The 21494-nt window shown below is 51.2% G+C and overlaps 1 protein-coding gene across 1 annotated transcript; it reads left to right on the top strand.

Moving 5' to 3' along the window:
* The first annotated feature begins 20269 nt into the window (after positions 1–20269).
* On the top strand, positions 20270–21022 carry LOC147971262 (uncharacterized). Its single transcript, XM_087523893.1, has 2 exons — positions 20270–20541; positions 20656–21022. Exons 1-2 carry the CDS (start codon positions 20270–20272, stop codon positions 21020–21022), a joined length of 639 nt encoding a protein of 212 aa, XP_087380019.1.
* The last annotated feature ends 472 nt before the right edge of the window (positions 21023–21494 follow it).

Below are 21494 nucleotides of genomic sequence, written 5' to 3'. Positions count from 1 at the left end.
ATTCGAAGGCTATCTTCCTGTCGCTGTGTACAGTGATGGTTCCCTTGCTTATTGCGCGGCCGTGTTATGTGTATTACGGTCTATCTTGGTAGATGCGTTTTGGGTAGGGTTGGTTCAACATTGCCTCAAGATTGAACTTTGCTCCTCCTGTCTGAGGAAATGGCTTACCCTTCCGACGCTGATCATTATTCTGTGCACTAGTATTAGCCACAAAGTCTGACTCGTCGTTAGGAAATTTGAGCTTACCATTACTTCCCTAGTTATGACCCATCATGTTTGACTGCTGCCCTTTTCCATTACCGTTTTTCTTCCCCTTGTTGGACTTCTCCTCATCATACCCAGGGTCTTTAGTATTGTCAGAGTCGACATATTTGATGACAGCTGCCATGAGCTCTCCCATGTCATTGCAGTGACGTTTGAGCCACCCTAACTTTTGCTTGAGAGGGATGAAACGACAATTCTTCTCCAGAATTAAGACAGCAGAGTCGGCGTTGATGTTGTCTGCTGAGTCGGTAATAGTAGAAACCTATCGGACCCAATGGTGGGCCGACTCATCTTCGCACTAGACATAGATACGTCTCGAATGTATCTATAATTTTTTATTGTTCCATGTTGTTATATTATCAATCCTGGATGTTTTATAATCATTTTATAGTCATTTTATATCATTTTTTGGTACTAACCTATTGACATAGTGCCATGTGACAGTTGCTGCTTTTCCATGTTTTTTGTATCACAGAAAATCAATATCAAACGGAGTCCAAATTCCACGAAACTTTACAAAGATTTTTTATGGACCAGAAGGAACATAATGGGCCCTGGCTGCGCCTGGGGGTGCCCCGAGGGGAGCCCAACCCACTAGGGCGCGCCCTGGTGGGTTGTGCCCAACTCGGGTCCCAGACCGCCTCTTTGCTCTATAAATACCCCAATATTCCCAAAACCCTAGGGGAGTCGATGAAATATTGATCCAGCCGCCGTAGAGTCCAGAACCACCAGATCCAATCTAGACACCATCTCGGATGGGGTTCACCACCTCCATTGGTGCCTCTCCGATGATGCGTGAGTAGTTCTTTGTAGACCTTCAGGTCCGTAGTTAGTAGCTAGATGGCTTCCTCTCTCTCTCTTGATTCTCAGTATAATGGTCTCTTGGAGATCCATATGATGTAACTCTTTTGCGCTGTGTTTGTTGGGATCCGATGAACTTTGAGTTTATGATCAGATCTATCTTTTTATATCCATGAAAGTATTTGAGTTTCTTTGATCTCTATTATGCATGATTGCTTATAGCCTCGTATTTCTTCTCTGATATTTGGGTTTTGTTTGGCCAACTCGATCTATTTATCTTGCAATGGGAAGAGGTGCTTTGTAGTGGGTTCGATCTTACGGTGCTTGATCCCAGTGATAGAAGGGGAACCAACACGTATGTATCATTGCTACTAAGGATAAAATGATGGGGTCTATCTCTACATAGATAGATCTTGTCTACATCACGTCATCGTCCTTATTACATTACTCCATTTCTTCATGAACTTAATACACTAGATGCATGCTGGATAGCGATCAATGTGTGGAGTAATAGTAGTAGATGCAGGCAGGAGTCGGTCTACTAATCTTTGACGTGATGCCTATGTAATGATCATTGTCTGGATATCTTCATGAGTATTTGAAGTTCTATCAATTTCCCAACAGTAATTTGTTCATCCACCGTTTTGCTATTTTTCTCGAGAGAAGCCACTAGTGAAACCTACGGCCCCGGGCCTCTTTCTCATATCGTTTGCCTTTGCGATCTATTTCCTTTGCATTTATTTTCAGATCTACTAAACCAAAAACCCAAAAATACCTTGCTGTAATTTATTATTATTTATTTTATTTGGTGTTCAATCTATCAATCTACTACAAATTTACCACACGTTTGTTTGCCTATCTTGAGGCGCCGTACCCCGGAAGGAATTGACAACCCCTTTAACACGTCGGGTTGCGAGAAGTTGTTATTTGTGTGCAGGTGATAATCCCCAATTGCAAGGAATCATCATAGCAATTTCCAAAGGTGGAAGTGATAAGTATGGAGTGTCGAACCCACAAGGAGCTAAAGGTAAGATCAATATTCTCTCAAGCCCTATCTGCCACTGATACGACTCTACGTACACTGAACATTTGCTTCCAACTCGCAACGAGAAATAAAACTAGGTTGTGGGTATGAAGAGGATAACTTTGTATGATATCGGAGAGCTAAAATATAAAAGTAGGTGCTGTTATCATGAAGTTAGAATATATTACTAAATATTATAAATAGCAAGTGTGGAATAATGGTGGGTCGGTGTGCGGAATTGTCCTAGGCAATCGTTAACAAGAACGGTAATCACTATTGCAGTTTCATATGAGGGAGAGGCATAAGCTAACATACTTTCTCTACTTGGATCATATGCACTTATGGTTGGAACTCTATCAAGCATCCACAACTACTAAAGATCATTAAGGTAAAACCCAACCATAGCATTGAAGCATCAAGTCCTCTTTATTCCCATACGCAACAACCCCCTTACTCGGGTTTGTGTTTCAGTCACTCACCAACCCACTATAAGCGAATCATGAACGGATTGCAACACCCTACAGCGGAAACCCCTCCAGCTTGCGCGGCACGGAGGGCACCATAGGACAGCATCAAAGTAAAACATACAAATCATACCAATCTAGATCATCAATCAATCCAAAGACAAAAGATATCTACTCAAAACATCATAGGATGGCAACACATCATTGGATCATAATATGTGGCATAAAGCACCATGTTCAAGTAGGGATTACAGCGGAGTGCGGGAGAGTGGACCGCGTAAAAGAGATGAGGGTGATGATGATGATGGTGATGTCGATGAAGACGATCACCGTGGCGATGATTCCCCTCCCGATGGCACTCTGGTGCCACCAAGAGAGAGGAGGAGAGGTTCTCCCCCTTGTGCTTCCTCCTCCATGGCCTCCCCCCTAGATGGGGAGAGGTTCTCCCTCTGGTACTTGGCCTTCATGGTGATGATGGCCCCTCTGGGATCCTCCTCCATGCCCTCCGATGATGATGGCCCCCTCCGGCAGGGTGCAAGAGAGGGCCTAGATTGGTTTTTGGTGGCTATGGAGGCTTCTGGCGGCGGAACTCCCAATCTAGGTTAATTTTCCAAGGTTTCTGTATTTATAGGAATTTTTGGCATCGGTCTCACATCAAGGAGGTGCCCGAGGCGTCCACGAGGCAGGACCACACGCCTGGGGGAGGGGGTGGGTACGGCCCCACCCTCGTGGACGCCCCGGGACTCTCCTGGCCCAACTCTTTTACTCCGGTGTCTTCTTTTGGTCCATAAAAAATCTTCAAAAATTGTCAATTGGACTCCGTTTGATATTCCTTTTCTGTAAAACTCAAAAACAAGGAAAAAACAGAAACTCGTACTGGACACTAGGTTAATAGGTTAGTCCCAAAAATCATATGAAATAGCATATAAATGCATATAAAACATCCAAGGTTGACAATATAATAGCATGAATACTTCATAAATCACTAGTTCCTAGAGTTGACACTCTTCCAAACCCGCTTTAGATGATATTTTTATTCATACTCCAAAAGATATAAGTGAAGTTCATGGAGCATTCTATAAAACCATACTCAAAAGATTTAAGTGAAGCACAAAGAGCAATTCTATAAGATCATACTTAAAAGATATAAGTGAAGCACATGAAGCATTCTATAAATAAATGAAGGGATATCTCATACTAGCATGGTTCATAAAGGAAGAACAAAAAACACAAAGGACACAAATCATGTGAACAAAACAAAAACCGAGGTATACCGATAATTTTTGAAGAAGAAAGATGGGATGCCAATCGGGGCATCCCCAAGCTTAGATGCTTGAGTATCCTTAGAATATTTACTTGGGGTGCCTTGGGCATCCCCAAGCTTGAGCTCTTGCCACTCTTTATTCTTCTCACACCGGTAACTCCTCGTTCTTCGAACACTTCATCCACACAAAACTTTAACAAAAACTTTGTGAGATCTATTAGTATAATAAAGCAAATCACTACATTTAGGTACTGTTGTGAACTCATTCTAAATTCATATTGGTGTAATATCTACTGTACTCAAACTCATTCATGGTTCATACCCTCCGATACTACTCATAGATTCATCAAAATAAGCAAACAACACATAGAAAACAGAATCTGTCTAAAACAGGACAGTCTGTAGTAATATGGAGGTTTAGTAAACTTCTGTAACTCCAACAATTATGAAATAAATTTGAAAATTTTGTACATAAGTGAAGTTCAAAAAGTTTCAGACCCATTTGACTTTCCAGTAAAAAATGTAAAATCACGCGCTACAGCCAAAGTTTCTGTTTTTGTTCTGCACATAGTAAACAAGCAATCTAATCATCCTAAAACCAAAGCTTGGCACATTATTTTTATAATACAAATTATTTACAGAGAAACTTCCATGAAAAATTCTACATTGTTTCCATGAGCATGAACATAAGTGCTCAAGGTCGACCCTCACTTCTTCAATGCATAACTTTCCAATCACTTCTATTTTTGAAAAACTTTTTAGGCATGAGAGGCAAGTAATTTTTTTTGTATTTTTATTATTTTTAAATTTTTTTGTATGTTTCACCCACAACAATACAGAAACAAAAAAGGAAAAACAAAATCTACTTAGTGAGGGAAAGCAAACAAGCACACATGAGAATATCAACCCCACGCTATTGCTCCCCGGCAACGGCGCCAGAAAAGAGCTTGATAATCCCCAATTGCAAGGAATCATCGTAGCAATTTCCAAAGGTGGAAGTGATAAGTATGGAGTGTCGAACCCACAAGGAGCTAAAGGTAAGATCAATATTCTCTCAAGCCCCATCTGCCACTGATACGACTCTACGTACATCGAACGTTTGCTTCCAACTAGCAACGAGAAATAAAACTAGGTTGTGGGTATGAAGAGGATAACTTTGTATGATATCGGAGAGCTAAAATATAAAAGTAGGTGTTGTTATCATGAAGTTAGAATATATTACTAAATATTATAAATAGCGAGTGTGGAATAATGGTGGATCGGTGTGCGGAATTGTCCTAGGCAATCGTTAACAAGACCGGTAATCACTATTGCAGTTTCATATGAGGGAGAGGCATAAGCTAACATACTTTCTCTACTTGTATCATATGCAATTATGGTTGGAACTCTAGCAAGAATCCGCAACTACTAAAGATCATTAAGGTAAAACCCAACCATAGCATTAAAGCATCAAGTCCTCTTTATTCCCATACGCAACAACCCCCTTACTCGGGTTTGTGTTTCAGTCACTCACCAACCCACTATAAGCGAATCATGAACGTATTGCAACACCCTACAGCGGGAACCCCTCACGCTTGCGCGACATGGAGGGCACCATAGGACAGCATCAAAGTAAAACATACAACTCATACCAATCTAGATCATCAATCAACCCAATGACAAAAGATATCTACTCAAAACATCATAGGATGGCAACACATCATTGGATCATAATATGTGGCATAAAGCACCATGTTCAAGTAGGGATTACAGGGGGGTGTGGGAGAGTGGACCGCGTAAAAGAGATGAGGGTGATGATGATGATGGTGATGTTGATGAAGACGATCACCGCGGCGATGATTCCCCTCCCGATGGCACTCTGGTGCCACCGAGAGAGAGGAGGAGAGGTTCCCCCCCTTGTGCTTCCTCCTCCATGGCCTCCCCCTAGATGGGGAGAGGTTCTCCCTCTGATCCTTGGCCTTCATGGTGATGATGGCCCCTCTGGGATCCTCCTCCATGCCCTCCGGTGATGATGGCCCCTCCGGGATCCTCCTCCATGCCCTCCGGTGATGATGGCCCCCTCCGGAAGGGTGCCAGAGAGGGCCTAGATTGGTTTTCGGTGGCTACAGAGGCTTCTCGCGGCGGAACTCCTGATATAGGTTAATTTTCTGAGGTTTCTGTATTTATAGGAATTTTTGGCGTCGGTCTCACATCAAGGAGGTGCCTGAGGCGTCCACGAGGTAGGACCACACGCCTGCGGGGGTGGGCGCGCCCCCACCCTCGTGGACGCCCCGGGACTCTCCTGGCCCAACTCTTTTACTCCGGGGTCTTCTTTTGGTCCATAAAAAATCGTCAAAAATTGGCACGTCAATTGGACTCCGTTTGATATTCCTTTTCTGTAAAACTCAAAAACAAGGAAAAAACAGAAACTGGCACTGGGCACTAGGTTAATAGGTTAGTCCCAAAAATCATATAAAATAGCATATAAATGCATATAAAACATCCAAGGTTGATAATATAATAGCATGAATACTTCATAAATTATAGATATGTTGGAGACGTATCAGCAGGTGCTATTTAAATTGTGTTGCTTGGTTCTCCTACGGGTTCGATAACCTTGGTTTCACATCTGTGAGAAAAACCTACCGCCACTGTGCTGCATTGTCCCTCCTCTTTGGGGAAATATCGACGTATCTTCAAGCGACATCAAACACAAGCGTCTAGGTCAATGATTGTCAGGGGTTGTTTGCATGTATCTTTAAAATTATGAATAAAACATGCTTTCAACTCCACCCATGAATTGATGGAATTAGGGGGCAATCCTTTCAACCAGGTTCAAGTCGGCCCATCCAACATCATGGTGAAGTACTTGGCACACACAGTGTCATTGACACCTAACATCTCCATAGCCAACTCATAACTCTCAATCCAGGTTTCAGGAGGGTGATCAGCTGTGTAATTGGCCACCTTTCGGCGACCTTTGAAGTCCTTGGGCAACCGCTTGTTACGAAGAGACGATGCTAGGAATGGCACCCCCAATGTCCTGGAAGTCATCCTGGCTTCTACAGATGCTGAAGGGTTACGTTGGAGTTGTTGATGAGCCGCTAACTGAGCTGCCAGCTCTGCCTCTTGACGTGCCCTAGCCTGATCCAATAAGGCCTGAATGTTATTGTCATCCCGCGGCGGGTCATGCCCATGGGACGGGTTACGGCGCCGCTCGTTGCTAGAAACCGCCAGCGACTCAATGCGCCGGCTATAACTTCAACTCTAGCGAGGAGTTGAATGAATTCGCTCACGGCTGTTCAAATAAGCCGCCTGCTAAGCTACCGCTGTCTGAAGAAGCTCCACAGCCTTCCGGGCTTCAACCACTGCGGGAGACTCGCCTTCCATTGGGAGAGGCACCAGCTGCGAACGCGGTAATCATATTATCCAGGGGGTTGGAAAAATGACCCGGCAGTGTTAACACCTGCTGAGGCGGGTTTAAATTCAAACAAGGCGGGTCTGTTACACACGGTGAGCCGTCGCCCTGGCCACGAGCGCCTCGGCGGCCCGGGTCACGCCGGGCGGGTTGCTTGTTCCTGCCCCAGGCGCATTGAAAGGATTCCTTGCCTCAAACTCCGGGGGTAGCCAGCTCTAGTGCCTTCTTCTCATAACAGCATTTCAGGCGTTCTGGTCGAGATTTAACCGGAAAGTTTCTGCTTCAATCCGTTGGGACTCAGCCTCCAACGCGGCTCACTCTGTTGCCATCCTAGCATTCTCAGCATTAAGATCCTCCTTAGCCTGAGCTACCTCATCCCGTAGTTTCGCAACCTCCACCTTGTGATGTGCTTGAGTCACTGGAGTCACCTCCGTGGCTAAGAGAGTTGCCAGAGCATCCAGAAGTTTAGATAAAACTTGAGCCGGCGGGCGCATAGAACCGCTCGCCCCGGCTGTCGCAGCAACTGTTGAACTAGAAGTCATAGCCGCAATAGTTGATGAATTCAACATCTGTTGCATACCAGCCATGAAAATAGCAGCCCTGCTCGGTGGCTCATAGGAGTCCGAAATACTGTCGCCATTGGAACAACCCCCAAGCTCACCGTCTTGTAATTGATAGATCGATTTAGTTTCGCTGGTTGAGGACTAATCACCTGACTAGATGGTTGTCTCTCCACCTGACATAGAACCTTCTTCGAGATTCGCCCCATGAACAAAGCCAACGAAGGCGGGCTTCCTGGCGGGTTGGACCTTGGCGGGTCATGCGCGCTGAGCCTTCTCGATCGTGTTGGTGTAGATGTTCGGCTCAGGCTCCGACTCTCCAATATTGCTGATGAAGATGTGAATTCCGTCGAAGGGGACCCGATACCCGTACTCGATTGAGTCAGCCTCGGGACCCTAGCTAGCGTCATCGATGTAAAGCTTGTTGTTTAATCCCTAAGAAGCTGCCCTTCAAGAACTCGAAACCACCATGCTCTGGCCCCACGGTGGGCGCCAACTATCATGGATTTGTCACTGCAGATGCCCTAGTGAAAGGACTTAGGTGTGGACCCATCGCACTAGGTTAGCTTAAAGGGATTGAACGGGACAAAGGACACGAGGAATTTAACCAGGTCCGGCCCCTCTCAACGAGATAAAAGCCTATGTCCTGCTTCTAGTTGTATTGCTTGAGTTTCAATTACAAGGGAGCGAATACACTTGACCTAGTTCTCGATTACTTGTTTCTTGAGTTAACCCGCCACCGAGTCTCACCTTTATATACAGGTTGACATCCGGCGGCTTCCAGAGTCCCGGACGGCTCACACAATGTGACCGGCTCGGTTTCTAACTAAACCTGCCTTACAGAGCAAGTTAGCTAATAAGCGGCTCACACCTTTGGATCTTGGATCACCTCTAGGTTTTGGGCCTCCAATGAGGTTGTTTTATGAACCACCATCCCTAGGTCTTCTTGGACCTCTTGGGCATTCTTCACAATAAGTTGCCAACGCTATAACTCGGCCCCTCCTGGGTGGGTCATACCCCCAATAGTTTCCACTTGGGAGCATATTAGTACTCGGTTATAAATACTACCAACTCCAAGATGACTACACATTCCTCCTCAACTCCTCATCCACAAAAACAAACAAGTATTTCATCATCGTTCCCTTGCGTCTTCCGTGGCTCTCATGGGTTCTGAGTCGAGAGATTACTACCTGGGAGAGGCGAGCATGGAAGCGGAAGGACAAGAGATGTCCCGCCTCTCCGCAAAAGCAACCGACATGTCTCGCCGCACTACCGTAGCAACACAGAGGTCCCACCGCACCGCTGAAGCAGCATAGAGGCCCCGCCGTGCCATCGATGTAGCAGACTGGTTCGACTGCACCGTGGAAGCAGCAGAGATGTCTCATCGCACCACGAATGCAGCAGAGGGTTCCTCCCGCACCGCAGTGGCCTGGGAAAATGTCTCGCGGGCAGGCAAGGACTCTCATAGGCACATGCGTGCTATGCTCGATGACCTGATGGGTCGGATCTCTGGTTGGATGAAGCTGTAGGACGAGATGAATGCCTTGTCTGAAAGTGCTAGTGGCGTCATCCGGGGGCTAGGGGAGGACAAGGCAAAGCTCCGCACCGAGTGCGACCTGCTAAGGGCAAAGATCGTCGGAAGAGTGAAGGAGCACAAGGAGACCACTGCCTTGTTGAAGAGGACGGGCGTCATCGTCAAGAAACTTATGGACGAGAATGCCATGCTCCGCATCGAGTGCGAAAGGCTGGTGGGGGAATCCATGGATGCTGCCAAGCAGCGTACTGAGGACATGAAAGAGATAACCGCCACTCGCAATGAGAACTAGTCTTCGCGGCCTGCAGTGCATCATGTCTTCGTCTTCCTTCTTCTTTTCCCCTTGTGTATTTCGGGCATTGCCTCATGTGGATTTTTTAATTATCTTCCTAAATATGTAAGACAATTATTATCCACTGTCATCGTCCTTATATATTCATCACTCTTGCTGTAAGTCGCAGTCGATGCTATATAGGTCCGTCGGATCTTACATCAAGATCCGTGCAAAATTTTCTTTTCAGATTTTCTTTTTTCTCTCTTAAATCTCAGTCGAGTGAGACATAGCCACGCCATTAAACAAGGGCTTGGGCGCCATTAATGGAGACGTTGGGAGGTAGGTGGGCGGCGGATGGAGGTCAAAGGGCTCTCCTCCCGATAAGCACAAGCAGGGGTCTGATCACACGCCTCACATACTCACATAGCTACCCCGCACGACACCTCCTAGCCAATAAAAAAGGGGACGCGTGGCGGCACGTAAATGGTAAGTAGAACGCCCCCGGTTTCAATAATACTTGTGTTTTCGATTGTAACGTGACACCACTTGTTCCAAAATGACTTTGCCGATTGTTAATGTGTGTGCCTTCGCAAATCTGACAAAAAATTTATCACAACATGTTGGTGCCATGTCATGACACCATGCCAGGTTTCATGATTTTCAGGCGAGTTTTGGATTTACGGGAAATTTAGAACCAAGTTTCTCGATGTTTCTGGCCGACCAACGACACCCAGATGTTTGAATTCCATTCTGATTTCTTGCATGGGACCTAGAAATTCGCCCAAGTACACATAAAGTATTTTTCAACTAACTTTGGCGCACTGGAGCATGTGCTTGTAGTTCAAATTTGAATTATGTGCATTAAATGCCTAGAAACTCAATTAATGTATAAAAAAGGCCAAACGAACCCGGAATAATTCCAAAAGTTAGCACAAAACTCCTATTGGTCTAAGCTACCTCTGTAAAAAATTAAGGTGGGAGAAGGCAGTGTATGTCGTTTCGCACACGGAGGTGACACGTTCTCTCTCGGAACTATGAGCCTTCTCGAGAGAAGCTCCAGTTCGCAAGAAGCTTATACCAAAGCTTGTCCCAATTTGGCCAAAAAAATTATCACAACATGTTGGTGCCATGTCATGACACCATGCCAATTTTCATGATTTTCATGCGTGTTTTGGATTTACAGGAATTAAAGAACCAAGTTTCTCAATATTTCTGGCCGAGCCACGATGCTCAGATGTTTGAATTTTATTCTCATTTCTTGCATGGGACCTAGAAGTTCACCCAAGGACACACATGTGATTTTTACACCAAGTTTAATGCACTAGAGCATGTGCTTGTAGTTCAAATTTGAATTATGCACATTAAATACCCAGAAACTCAATTAATGTATAAAAAAGGCCAAACAAACCTGGAATAATTCCAAAATTTAACACAACAATCATATAATTCTATGTTGCCTTTGTAAAAAAAATCAAGGGGGGCGGCAACGTATATCGTTTCACACACAAAGGTGACACGTTCCCTCTCGAAACCACGAGCCTTCTTGAGAGAAGCTCCGGTTTGCAAGAAGCTTATACCAAAACTTGTCCCAATTCGGATAAATTTTTTACCACAACATGTTGGTGCCATGAAATGACACCATGCCAAGTTTCATGATTTTCAGGAGATTTTTGAATTTACAGGAATTTAAAACCAAGTTTCTCAATGTTCCCGGCCGAGCCACGACGCCCAGATTTTTTGAATTTTATTCCATTTCTTGCATGGGACCTAGAAATTCACCCAAGGACACACATGTGATTTTTCAACCAACCTTGGTGCACTGGAGCATGTGCTTGTAGTTCAAATTTGAATTATGCACATTAAATGCCTGGAAACTCAATTAATACATAAAATAGGCCAAACAATCTGGAATAATTCCAAATTTTAACATGACACTCCTATAGTTCTATGTTGGCTCTGTAAAAAAAGCAAGAGGGGGGAGCAGCATATGTCATTTCACACACAAAGGTGACACGTTCCCTCTCGAAACCACACGCCTTCTTGAGAGAAGCTCCAATTTGCAAGAAGCTTATACCAAAACGTGTCCCAATTCGGCCAATTTTTTTACAAAAGCATGTTGGTGCCATGAAATTGAAGGAAATATGCCCTAGAGACAATAATAAAGTTGTTATTTTATATTTCCTTCTTCATGATAAAGGTTTATTATTCATGCTAGAATTGTATTGATCGGAAACTTAAATACATGTGTGAATACATAAACAAACACCGTGTCCCTAGTAGGCCTCTACTAGGCTAGATCGTTGATCAAAGATGGTTAAGGTTTCTGTAATAGCCTGATTTTTGTCCCTTTTCTTTTTCTTTTAATTTAATTGGTTTTTGCTCTATTTTTTCTTTTTGGAGTGGTTCTGTGGCCTTGTCACCTGGGAAATCACCTTCATTTCCTCTACCAAGTGACTCATGATTCTCAAAACCTTGCCAAGATCATGTCACTCCACTGCTTGACCAAACCCTAATTTCTTTTTCTAGGGAAAATTCCCTTTTCTATTAAAGGAATAATGCTATCTGCCCTAGGTTGTGAAGCAACCTATATTTCTATACACCCAAAAATCCCCATATAATTCTTATAAATTGTTTGGGTCATATATTCCTTAAATATGGCAAAATATTTCATTGGCCATATTTATCACCATGCTCAATAAATTCATTTCCTATTCTGTCCTAAATGGCACATTGTGAAGCAATTGCTATTTATATTTGCCCATTTGAGCCCAAACTTTTTGGACATCTTTTCCTGTTAAAATAATTGACCTTTCCCAAAATTCAACTTTATTTGCCTAGCCAAACTTCATCAGTGAATTTTCAAAGTTCCTGTCTGAGGGAAGCCTTTGTGAAGGAAGTTCAAACTAGGTTTATCCAAATGAGTTGAAATTTTTCAAACTCCTTCATGAACTCATATTAGCACACTCCCCCAAATTTCAGCCCCATCCAATCATCTATGTGAGCACTGGACCAAATCATTGATTCTGTTAATATTTTCAGGTTGTGAATCAAGTATAATTTATATTGCTTCAAAAATCCTGATAAATTACCAGATGGTTCTCCTACCAAAATAACTTCTCTCCACAAAATTTGGCATCATTTCACCTAGCTAATAGTTTTCTAGAAGTCTTGCAAGATTCTGGTCACTGAAGATAGCTGTGAAGGAAGTACCATTTTGGTGAATCCAATTGGTATGAAATTTTTACAGCATCTTACTATGACCAAATCATTAGGCCTTACCAAATTTCAGCTCAAGGTGATGCTTCATGTGAGTGCATCATCCAAATCTCATTTCTGGACCAGTTTATGTGGTTGTTAAGCAACTACATTAAATCTTGGTCTTAATCTTCTCAAAGTTACCAAGATGAAAGTCCTTCTTACGCTAAACCTCGCACACAACTCCATTTCTCGCAATCACCTTCCTGTTGATCACCAGTGCTCATCCAAGTTTACTGCAGTAAACTTCAGAGGGTGATTACCATTCAACCAGAGAGATTTTCACCGAACTACCACCTCAGTTGCAACCTCCCTAGGAAGGAGTAACCCCCAGACATCTTTTGGCATAGCTCGTGGTTCTGTGTGCACCAGTGCACGCGGTGACCACCGTTTTGGCACGCACCGGCCGCGTCCAGAGCATCTTCTTGCTTGGGCCCCTTCTCTGCTCGACGTATCAGCGAGCACGAGCCTGTCCAGTGGGTTCCCCGCGTCATCGCCGTCCTCCTAGAGCCACTTCCCCCTCCGTAAGCCCCTCCGTCAGCGTTCGTCGCCGTGCGCCCACGGGCGCACTGTGGCTGACCGAGCACTAATGGTGCCGTGGCCGTTTCCCCTCTGCGCCCTCGGCCCCTCCTGCACTATGCACCACTGTGGCTCATCCGCTCCCCCTTCGTCGCGATCCCTCGCCTCCCCGTGATCGCTGGCCATCGCCGGAGCGTTGGCCGGATCCCCACGGCAACACCCGAGCTCTACCTCCCTCGCCCGGCTATATATAGCCATCCCCGCGGCCTCCCGAGCACCTCATCAGCCTCGCCTCACTCCCAGCTCCCTCCCTGTTCACTCGCCCGAGCTCCGAAGCCACCACACCTCGCCCATGGCCGTCGTGTCCACCCTCGGCCTCCTCCTAAATTCGCGGCCACTGGAGCCGTAATCTTCCCCTAGCCACCACCATTGTCGGGTGGATGGTCCCGGGCAGGCAACGGAACCCAGATCCTCTTCAAAAAACAATGAGGCTGGCACCGCCCCTCAATACCGGCACACGCTTGGCCGGGTCGCTCGACCCGGACAAGCACCGCAAGCTGGCCAGACTAGCCGACCTGGCAAGACACGTCGACTCGGCCCCAACAACTAGTGCAAGACAGCCAAACCCGGCACGACCGAAGCCTCCTCGACAAGCCAGCACCACCCGTGGCGTCTTACGCAATCCAGCCACGGGTCAACTCCCGTCCCATCCAGGCCGTATGATGGGACGAGACTTTAATCAACGATGACCGAGGCAACAGTGCCCCGCCCATGCCTCTGGTCAGCAGGAACGTGGCAACGGTGCCCCTCACCTACCCGCTAACTAGGGCCGGCGTGGCTATAGTGCCCCCGCCTTCACCGCTGACGACAGCAAGCGGCAACCTGACGGAGAGCACTGTACACGACTCGACTCGGCCACGCCCTGACGATCGACAAGACAGCGCACAGTCCCCCTAGGCATGCGGGGCCCGCACCTAGGGGAACCCGGTGAACCACAAGCCCTCAGCGGGACCCAGCCCGAGTTCCCGGACACCGGCAATATGGACCCACCGACTTGTAACATTACCATTGTACCCCCCGGGGGGTCGGACTATAAAGCCCCCCGGGAGCCCGCGATCGTAGCAAAGCAGGCAAGAGAGAAAGCAGAAGACACATACAAGAGAAAAGCAAGCAAGCATAGGACTAGCCACAAAACAGCAACACCGGAGAGAAGGAGCAGCCCAAGCCTTGGCCAGCTTCCTTCCTCCTCCATACAGCTCCAGGAGCAACATTGTACTATCGATCATCCAACTACACTCGGCAGGACTAGGGGTATTATCTCTCCGGAGAGCCCCGAACCTGGGTATGTCCGGCGTCCCACGCCCGGTCATGCCAACCCCGCCTCTGGAGTCCACCAGTGCCCTCGAGCCTCCTCCTCTCTTTAGCCATCCCTTGGCATCTGCCGTGCGCCCACCACGACAGTTGGCGCCCACCGTGGTGCAGCTCGAGGAGCTGGCCAGGAACATGCTTCAGACGGGGCCCTTCTCCTACACCGATGAGCCCGTCACGCTGGCGGACGACGTCGTCGGTGCGCTAGCCACCTCCTTCGCTGCGCTGCGCATCTCCGATGCGTTCGCGACCGACGAGTACCCCGACGAGGTGCTCAGCTACTCCGACTCTCCCCTCTCCCTCGGAGGCGGCTTTTCTGCAGGGGCAATGGACGTCCACGTGGAGGTTTTCGTCATCGGCGACGGCGCCTCCTCCTCGTCGAGCAAGACAAGGAAGGCTGCTGAAGCCAGGGCCGCAGCGGAACGGATCGAGGCGCCCGATCCGTTGCGCGCCGCGATGCGGAGCCTCCGCATCCCCGTCGACAACGACATCGATGCCACCAACGTCGCTAAGGCCCGAACCCAGATCGAGGAAAGGCGCCAGTAGATGCTGGACCTGTCCGAGACGCTCGCCGCCACTCAGCATCGCCTGGACGCGCTCAGCTGGAGCGCGATGCCGCCTACAGATTCACGCCCGCCGCGGCCAACCCAAGCCAGGTCACCGACGTGCGTGCCCGGGGAGGAGCGATCAGCCGGGCCCTCGGTGCCGTCCCAACCGTCTACGAGACCCCAGCGAAGAATTTGCGTGCTGCCCAGGCAGCCGCAGCCGGCCTGGACCAGCTCGCGGGTGAGGAGCTGAAAGAGCGCATTGGGCGGATGCGTGAACTCCTCCACGCCGCGAACACCCAGCAAGACCGCCTCAACCACCTCACCAAGCCGGCAGGATCCGGCTCCGCCCGCCTTGGCGGGCCCGGTAAACTTCTGCACACCGCTTCCTCGCCACCCGGCGAGGCGCACTCCGGCCGAGCCCGGACTCGGCGCGACCCGGCCGCTAGAGCCGTCGGCAGCTTGGGCGACGAGTCCGTCCTAGAGATCCAGCGCGGACCCGGCCAGCATGGCCGGCGTCCAGCTCCAACCGACCCCCCCCCCCCCCCCCCCGTGGCCTGGCCGCAAGTTGACTCGGCCCGCGCGCCATCGACAATGCCGACGCTCGCCAACGCTTCCATCGGCTCGCTCGCTATCTGGAGGTGGAGGAGAGCGGCGCTATCGGGCCGGCGTGCTTTGGCCCGCGCATCCAGGAGGAGCCCTTCCCCAAAGGATTCATTCTCCCCCGCGACACCCCCAAGTACAATGGGACGGTGAAGCCAGAAGACTGGCTCACCGACTACACCATGGCCATTGGCATCACCGGTGCCAATCGTCGTCTCGCCATGCGCTACGCACCGCTCATGCTCCAAGGGTCGGCCCGTACGTGGTTGAACATCCTGCCGATGGGCAGCATCAACACGTGGGTGGACTTCGAGGAAGCCTTCGTCTGCAACTTCATCGGGACCAACAAGTGGCCCGGCCGCCCTAGCCAGCTCGCCATGTGCGTGCAAGGGCCTACGGAGACCGGTCGCGAGTACCTCACACACTGGACCGAGCTCCGAAACAGCTACGAGGGCGTCCATGAAGTCCAGGCGATCCAGTACTTCGTCAGCGGGTGCCGAGACGGCACCCTCCTCAAGCACAAGCTCTTACGCTCCGAGCCGGCCACCATGGCCGCGCTCATGGTGACGGCGGACAAGTATACCACCGTCGACTCCGCCATGAAGATCCAGGTGGCGCTGGATGAAGCCGGCAAGACGAAGCCGGTTCCCCCTCCGAAGCCGGCCGGCGAAAGTAGCCGGCAGTAGCATCACCAGAACAACAAGCGCAAGGCCGACCAGCCGGCTTCGCGTCATGACAACCGGCTCGTCGCGGCCGCCGAGCCCGCGGCGGACCCGGCGACGAAGCACCGGCAAACCGGCAAGACGGCATGGCAACCCGCCGTGAGCTTCGAGCAGATGCTCGACGCCCCCTGCAAGAACCACAACGGTGCAAAACCCTCCACGCACATGCTTCGGCAGTGCGCCATCACCAAGCGCATCATGAGGGGCGACGTCCCGCCCCCTCTGGCTCCGGCTCCAGGCACGGGACAGCCGCCTCCGCCTCCACCGCCGCCTCCAGCTGGCGGCGCGGTGCGCGACGATGCCTACCTGGACCAGAACGCGGCCTACGTCGTCTTCACCAGCCTCAGCGACGACAAGCGCAGCGAGCACCTCCTTCAGCAGGAGGTGAACACCGTCGTCCCGGCCAAGCCAGAGTTCATGCATTGGTTGGATCGCCCGATCACCTGGACCCGGGAGGATCACCCGGCAGTCCTGCCGAGTCCGGGTGGTTACACCCTTGTCCTCAACCCCACCATCGTCGCGGGGCGCACATGCAAGTTCTCCCGAGTCCTCATCGACGGCGGCAGCAACATCAACATCCTCTACCGCGACACGATGACCAAGCTCGGCCTCAAGGCCGAGGACCTGGAGCCGACCCGAATGATCTTCCATAGCATCGTGCCCGGCCTCTCCTGCTCCCCCATTGGCCGAGTCCGGCTAGATGTCTTGTTCGGTGACAGCGGCCACTTCCGGCGCGAACCGATCTAGTTCGAGGTGGTGGACCTGTCCAGCGCGTATCACGCGTTGCTGGGCCGGCCCGCGCTCGCCAAGTTCATGGCGGTTCACCACTACGCGTACCTGAAGATGAAGATGCCGGGTCCCAAGGGCCTCATCACCATCACCGGCGATTACCACAAGTCCCTGGAGTGCGCCCGAGACGGCGCCAAGTTGGCCGAGTCACTGGTCATTGCCGAGGAGCGGCGCCAGCTCGACCGGATCGTCGCCCTGGCAGGCGAGGCCTCCGCCACGTCGATCTCGACCCCGGACCCGGCCAACGAGGCCGACCCCGGACCCGACCGATGAGGCCGCCTTCAAGCCCTCCAAGGAGACCAAGAAAGTGAAGCTCAACCCAGGAGTACCCAGCTGCAGCAAGTACGCTGTCATAGGCGCCCGCCTCGACAGCAAATAGGAAGGCGAGCTCGTCGACTTCCTCCGTGAGAATCGGGATATCTTTGCATGGACCCCCAAGGACATGCCGGGTATCCCGAGGAAGTACGCCGAGCACAAACTTCACGTCCGCAAGGACGCCAAGCCTGTCCGTCAACCCCTACGACGATTTTCCGAAGAGAAGAGAAGAACCATTGGTGAAGAGGTTGCCAAGCTTTTGGCGGCCGACTTCATAATGGAAGTGTTTCACCCCGAGTGGCTGGCCAATCCAGTCCTCGTCCTGAAGAAGAACAAGACCTGGCGCATGTGTATTGACTACACCAGCCTCAACAAGGCCTGCCCCAAGGATCCGTTCGCCCTCCCGCGGATCGACCAAGTCATCGACTCGACCGCCGGGTGTGAGTTCCTGTCCTTCCTGGACGCTTACTCCGGCTACCACCAGATCAAGCTGGACCCGGCTGACGCCCTGAAGACGTCCTTCAGCACGCCCTTTGGGGCGTATTGCTACGTCACCATGTTGTTTGGCTTGAAGAACGTCGGTGCCACCTTCCAGTGTTGCATGCAGAAATGCCTGCTGCCGCAACTCGGCCGCAATATCCACGTATACGTGGACGACATCATGGTGAAGACCAAGCAGCACCTCACGCTCCTCGACGATTTGAAGGAAACGTTTGCCAACCTCCGCGAATACAAGGTCAAGCTTAACCCGGAAAAATGCGTCTTCGGCATCCTGGCCGGAAAGCTACTCGGCTTCCTCGTCTCGGAACACAACATTGAGGCGAACCCGGAGAAGATCAAGGCCATCGAGCGCATGCGTAAGCCAGCTCGGCTACGCGATGTCCAGAAGTTCACCGGATGCTTGGCCTTGGTCAGCCAGTTTCTAAGCCGGCTGGGCGAGAGGGCGCTACCCCTGTACCAGCTGATGAAGAAGACGAACCCGTTCGAATGGAACGGCAAGGCAGACGAGGCCTTCCAAGACCTCAAGTGCATGCTCTCCACCGCACCAGTCCTGGCCGCGCCGACCGACAAGGAGCCTCTGCTGCTCTACATAGCCGCGACCTCGCGGGCGGTCAGCATGGTGCTGGTGGTTGAGCGACCAGAGAAGGGCAAGATCCAAGCCATCCAGCGCCCAGTCTACTACCTAAGCGAGGTGCTCTCCAACTCCAAGCAGAACTACCCGCACTACCAGAAGATGTGTTATGGCGTGTACCTCACCTCTAAGAAGTTGAAGCAGTATTTCCAAGAACATGTTGTCACCGTGGTCAGCACGGCGCCTATTGGAGAAATCATCAGGTGCCGGGATGCCTCTGGCCGGGTTGCCAAGTGGGCGATCCAGCTAGCCGGCCACACCATCCTCTACGAGCCCCGCACCACGATCAAGTCTCAAGCCCTGGCCGACTTCCTCGTCGACTAGACCGAGACCCAGTACTTGCCGCTGCCTCCTAACTTGACGCATTGGCGCATGCACTTCGACGGGTCCAAGATGCGACTCGGCTTGGGGGCCGGCATCGTACTGTCGTCCCCAAAGGGCGACCGGCTCAGCTACGCGCTCCAGATCCACTTTGCCGCCTCCAACAACATCGCCGAGTACGAAGCCCTTGTGCACGGCCTCTGGCTTGCCAAGGAACTCGGCATCCGGCGCATCCTGTGCTACGGCGATTCGGACCTGGTGGTGCAGCAGTGCTCCGGCGAATGGGACGCCCGCGACTCCAACATGGCAAGCTGTTCGGATCCTTTGAGGGCTGCGAGTTCCTCCACGTCCCGCACGCGGAGAACGAACCAGTCGACACGCTCACCAAGATCGCCTCGTCACGACATGCCATCCCATCCGGCGTCTCCCTCGAGCACCTGCGCAAGCCGTCCGTCAAGCCATCACCGGACTCCGAGTCCATCCACGTTCCAGACGACCCGGCCGCACCTCAACCCGGCCTGGGGACTGCTGAACCCGTCTCGGGGATTGCTGAACTGCCCGGCCACCATCGTCCCAGACCCGACCGTCGCCATCCCCGACCCGGGGGCTGCTCAACCCGGCTCGGGGGCTGCCGACTCGGAACCCACCCTGGTGGCCATCTTCGCCGTGGTTACGGCTCCATCTTGGGCCCTCCTAATATCAGAATTTTTGGAGAACTGGGTTCTCCCCATGGACGAGGCCGAATCTCGGCAAGTGCAGTGTCGGGCGTCCGCCTACAACATCATCAACAACGAGCTCATCAAGCTCAGCTCCACCGGCGTGTTCTAGCGCTGTGTCGAGCAGGAACGGGGCATCAACATCCTCCTCGACATACATCAGGGCGAGTGCGGACACCACGCCGCATCACGATCCCTGGTCGCCAAGGGTTTCCGCCACGGTTTCTACTGCCCCCAGCCCTCCAAGATGCCGAGTCACTCGTCCTCAAGTGCGGGGGATGCCGGCGCTTCAGCAAACGCAGCCACCAGTCGGCGTCAGCACTCCGCACCATACCGATCGCCTGGCCCTTCGCGGTCTAGGGGCTCGACATGGTGGGACCCTTCAAAACCGCTCGAGGCGGCATGATGCACTTGCTGGTGGCAGTGGACAAATTCACCAAGTGGATCGAGGCAAAACCAATCAAGAAACTAGATGGGCCAACAGCCGTCCGGTTCATCAAGGACATAGTGGTGCGCTATGGCATGCCGAACAGCATCATCACCGACAACGGCACCAACTTCGCCAAGGGCGCGCTCGGACAATACTGCTCCGTCTCCGGAATCCGCCTCGACCTAGCCTCCGTTGCGCATCCGCAGTCCAACGGGCAGGTTGAGCGGGCCAATGGACTCATCCTGTTCGGCCTGAAGCCGCGACTCATCGAGCCACTCATCCGATCACCCGGCAGCTAGCTTGACGAGTTGCCAGCCATTCTCTGGAGTCTACGCACCACGCCGAATCGGTCAATCAGGTTCACCCCGTTCTTCCTCGTCTACGGAGCCGAAGCCGTCATCCCGACCGACGTCGAGTTCGACTCGCCGCGCGTCGCGATGTACACCGAAGCCGAAGCCAGAGAAGCCCGCGAAGATGGCATCGACCTGCTCGAAGAAGCATGCCTCCTGGCGCTCAGTCGCTCGGCCATCTACCAGCAAGGCCTGAGGCACTACCACAGCAAGAAGATCAAGCCCCTCGCATTCCACGAGGGCGACCTCGTCCTCCGACTCGTCCAAGAGCAGGCAGGCCAGCACGAGCTGTCCCCTCCATGGGAGGGCCCATTCATTGTGAGCAGGGCCTTGCGCGACCGCAACGCCTACTACCTCATTGACGCACGAAAGTGAAGGAAGCGCAAGAAGGACACCGCCGGTGAAGAAACGACCCGGCCGTGGAATGCGGAACTCCTCCGCCCGGTTTACAGTTAGCCGCACGAGCGTATGTATCGTCGCCCTTTGTAAACGCATGAAACTACGGGGTCCTCGAGCGAGACTCGGGGGCTGCCTTTTGTCGACCAATTTATTGTGTCCTATTTTCTTGCATCACTATACCACTGAAACCGGCCACCGGTCCGACTCGCTCCACCCGGGGGCTCGGGGGCTGGCCGGCTTGGTCGCCACCCCGCCGCCTTACTTGGTGATTCATGATAAAGTTAGGATGTCGCGGTCCCCCACTTCACCCTAAAGCCACAGATCCAGCTTTGGCTGTTGGCTGGCAAGCACAACGGGCCAAAGCTCCTTTACGCTTCATACACTAAGTCAAAGGCTGGCAGGTCGATCAACCCAGCTAACCATTCATCAAATGAACAGCTGCACGACC

This window comes from Triticum urartu, chromosome 5A (assembly GCF_056163025.1).
Source record: "Triticum urartu cultivar PI428250 chromosome 5A, HENAU_Tu73, whole genome shotgun sequence".
In the NCBI taxonomy this organism is placed as follows: domain Eukaryota; kingdom Viridiplantae; phylum Streptophyta; class Magnoliopsida; order Poales; family Poaceae; genus Triticum; species Triticum urartu.
This window is presented reverse-complemented; position numbering and strand designations above follow the sequence as displayed.

Bases quoted from the DNA above. Each gene is read 5' to 3' on its own strand.
- LOC147971262 (XM_087523893.1), top strand. From the start codon at position 20,270: ATGATGCACTTGCTGGTGGCAGTGGACAAATTCACCAAGTGGATCGAG. The intron at 20,542-20,655 runs GTTCGGCCTGAA...TCGGTCAATCAG, and splicing joins CGGGCCAATGGACTCATCCT to GTTCACCCCGTTCTTCCTCG.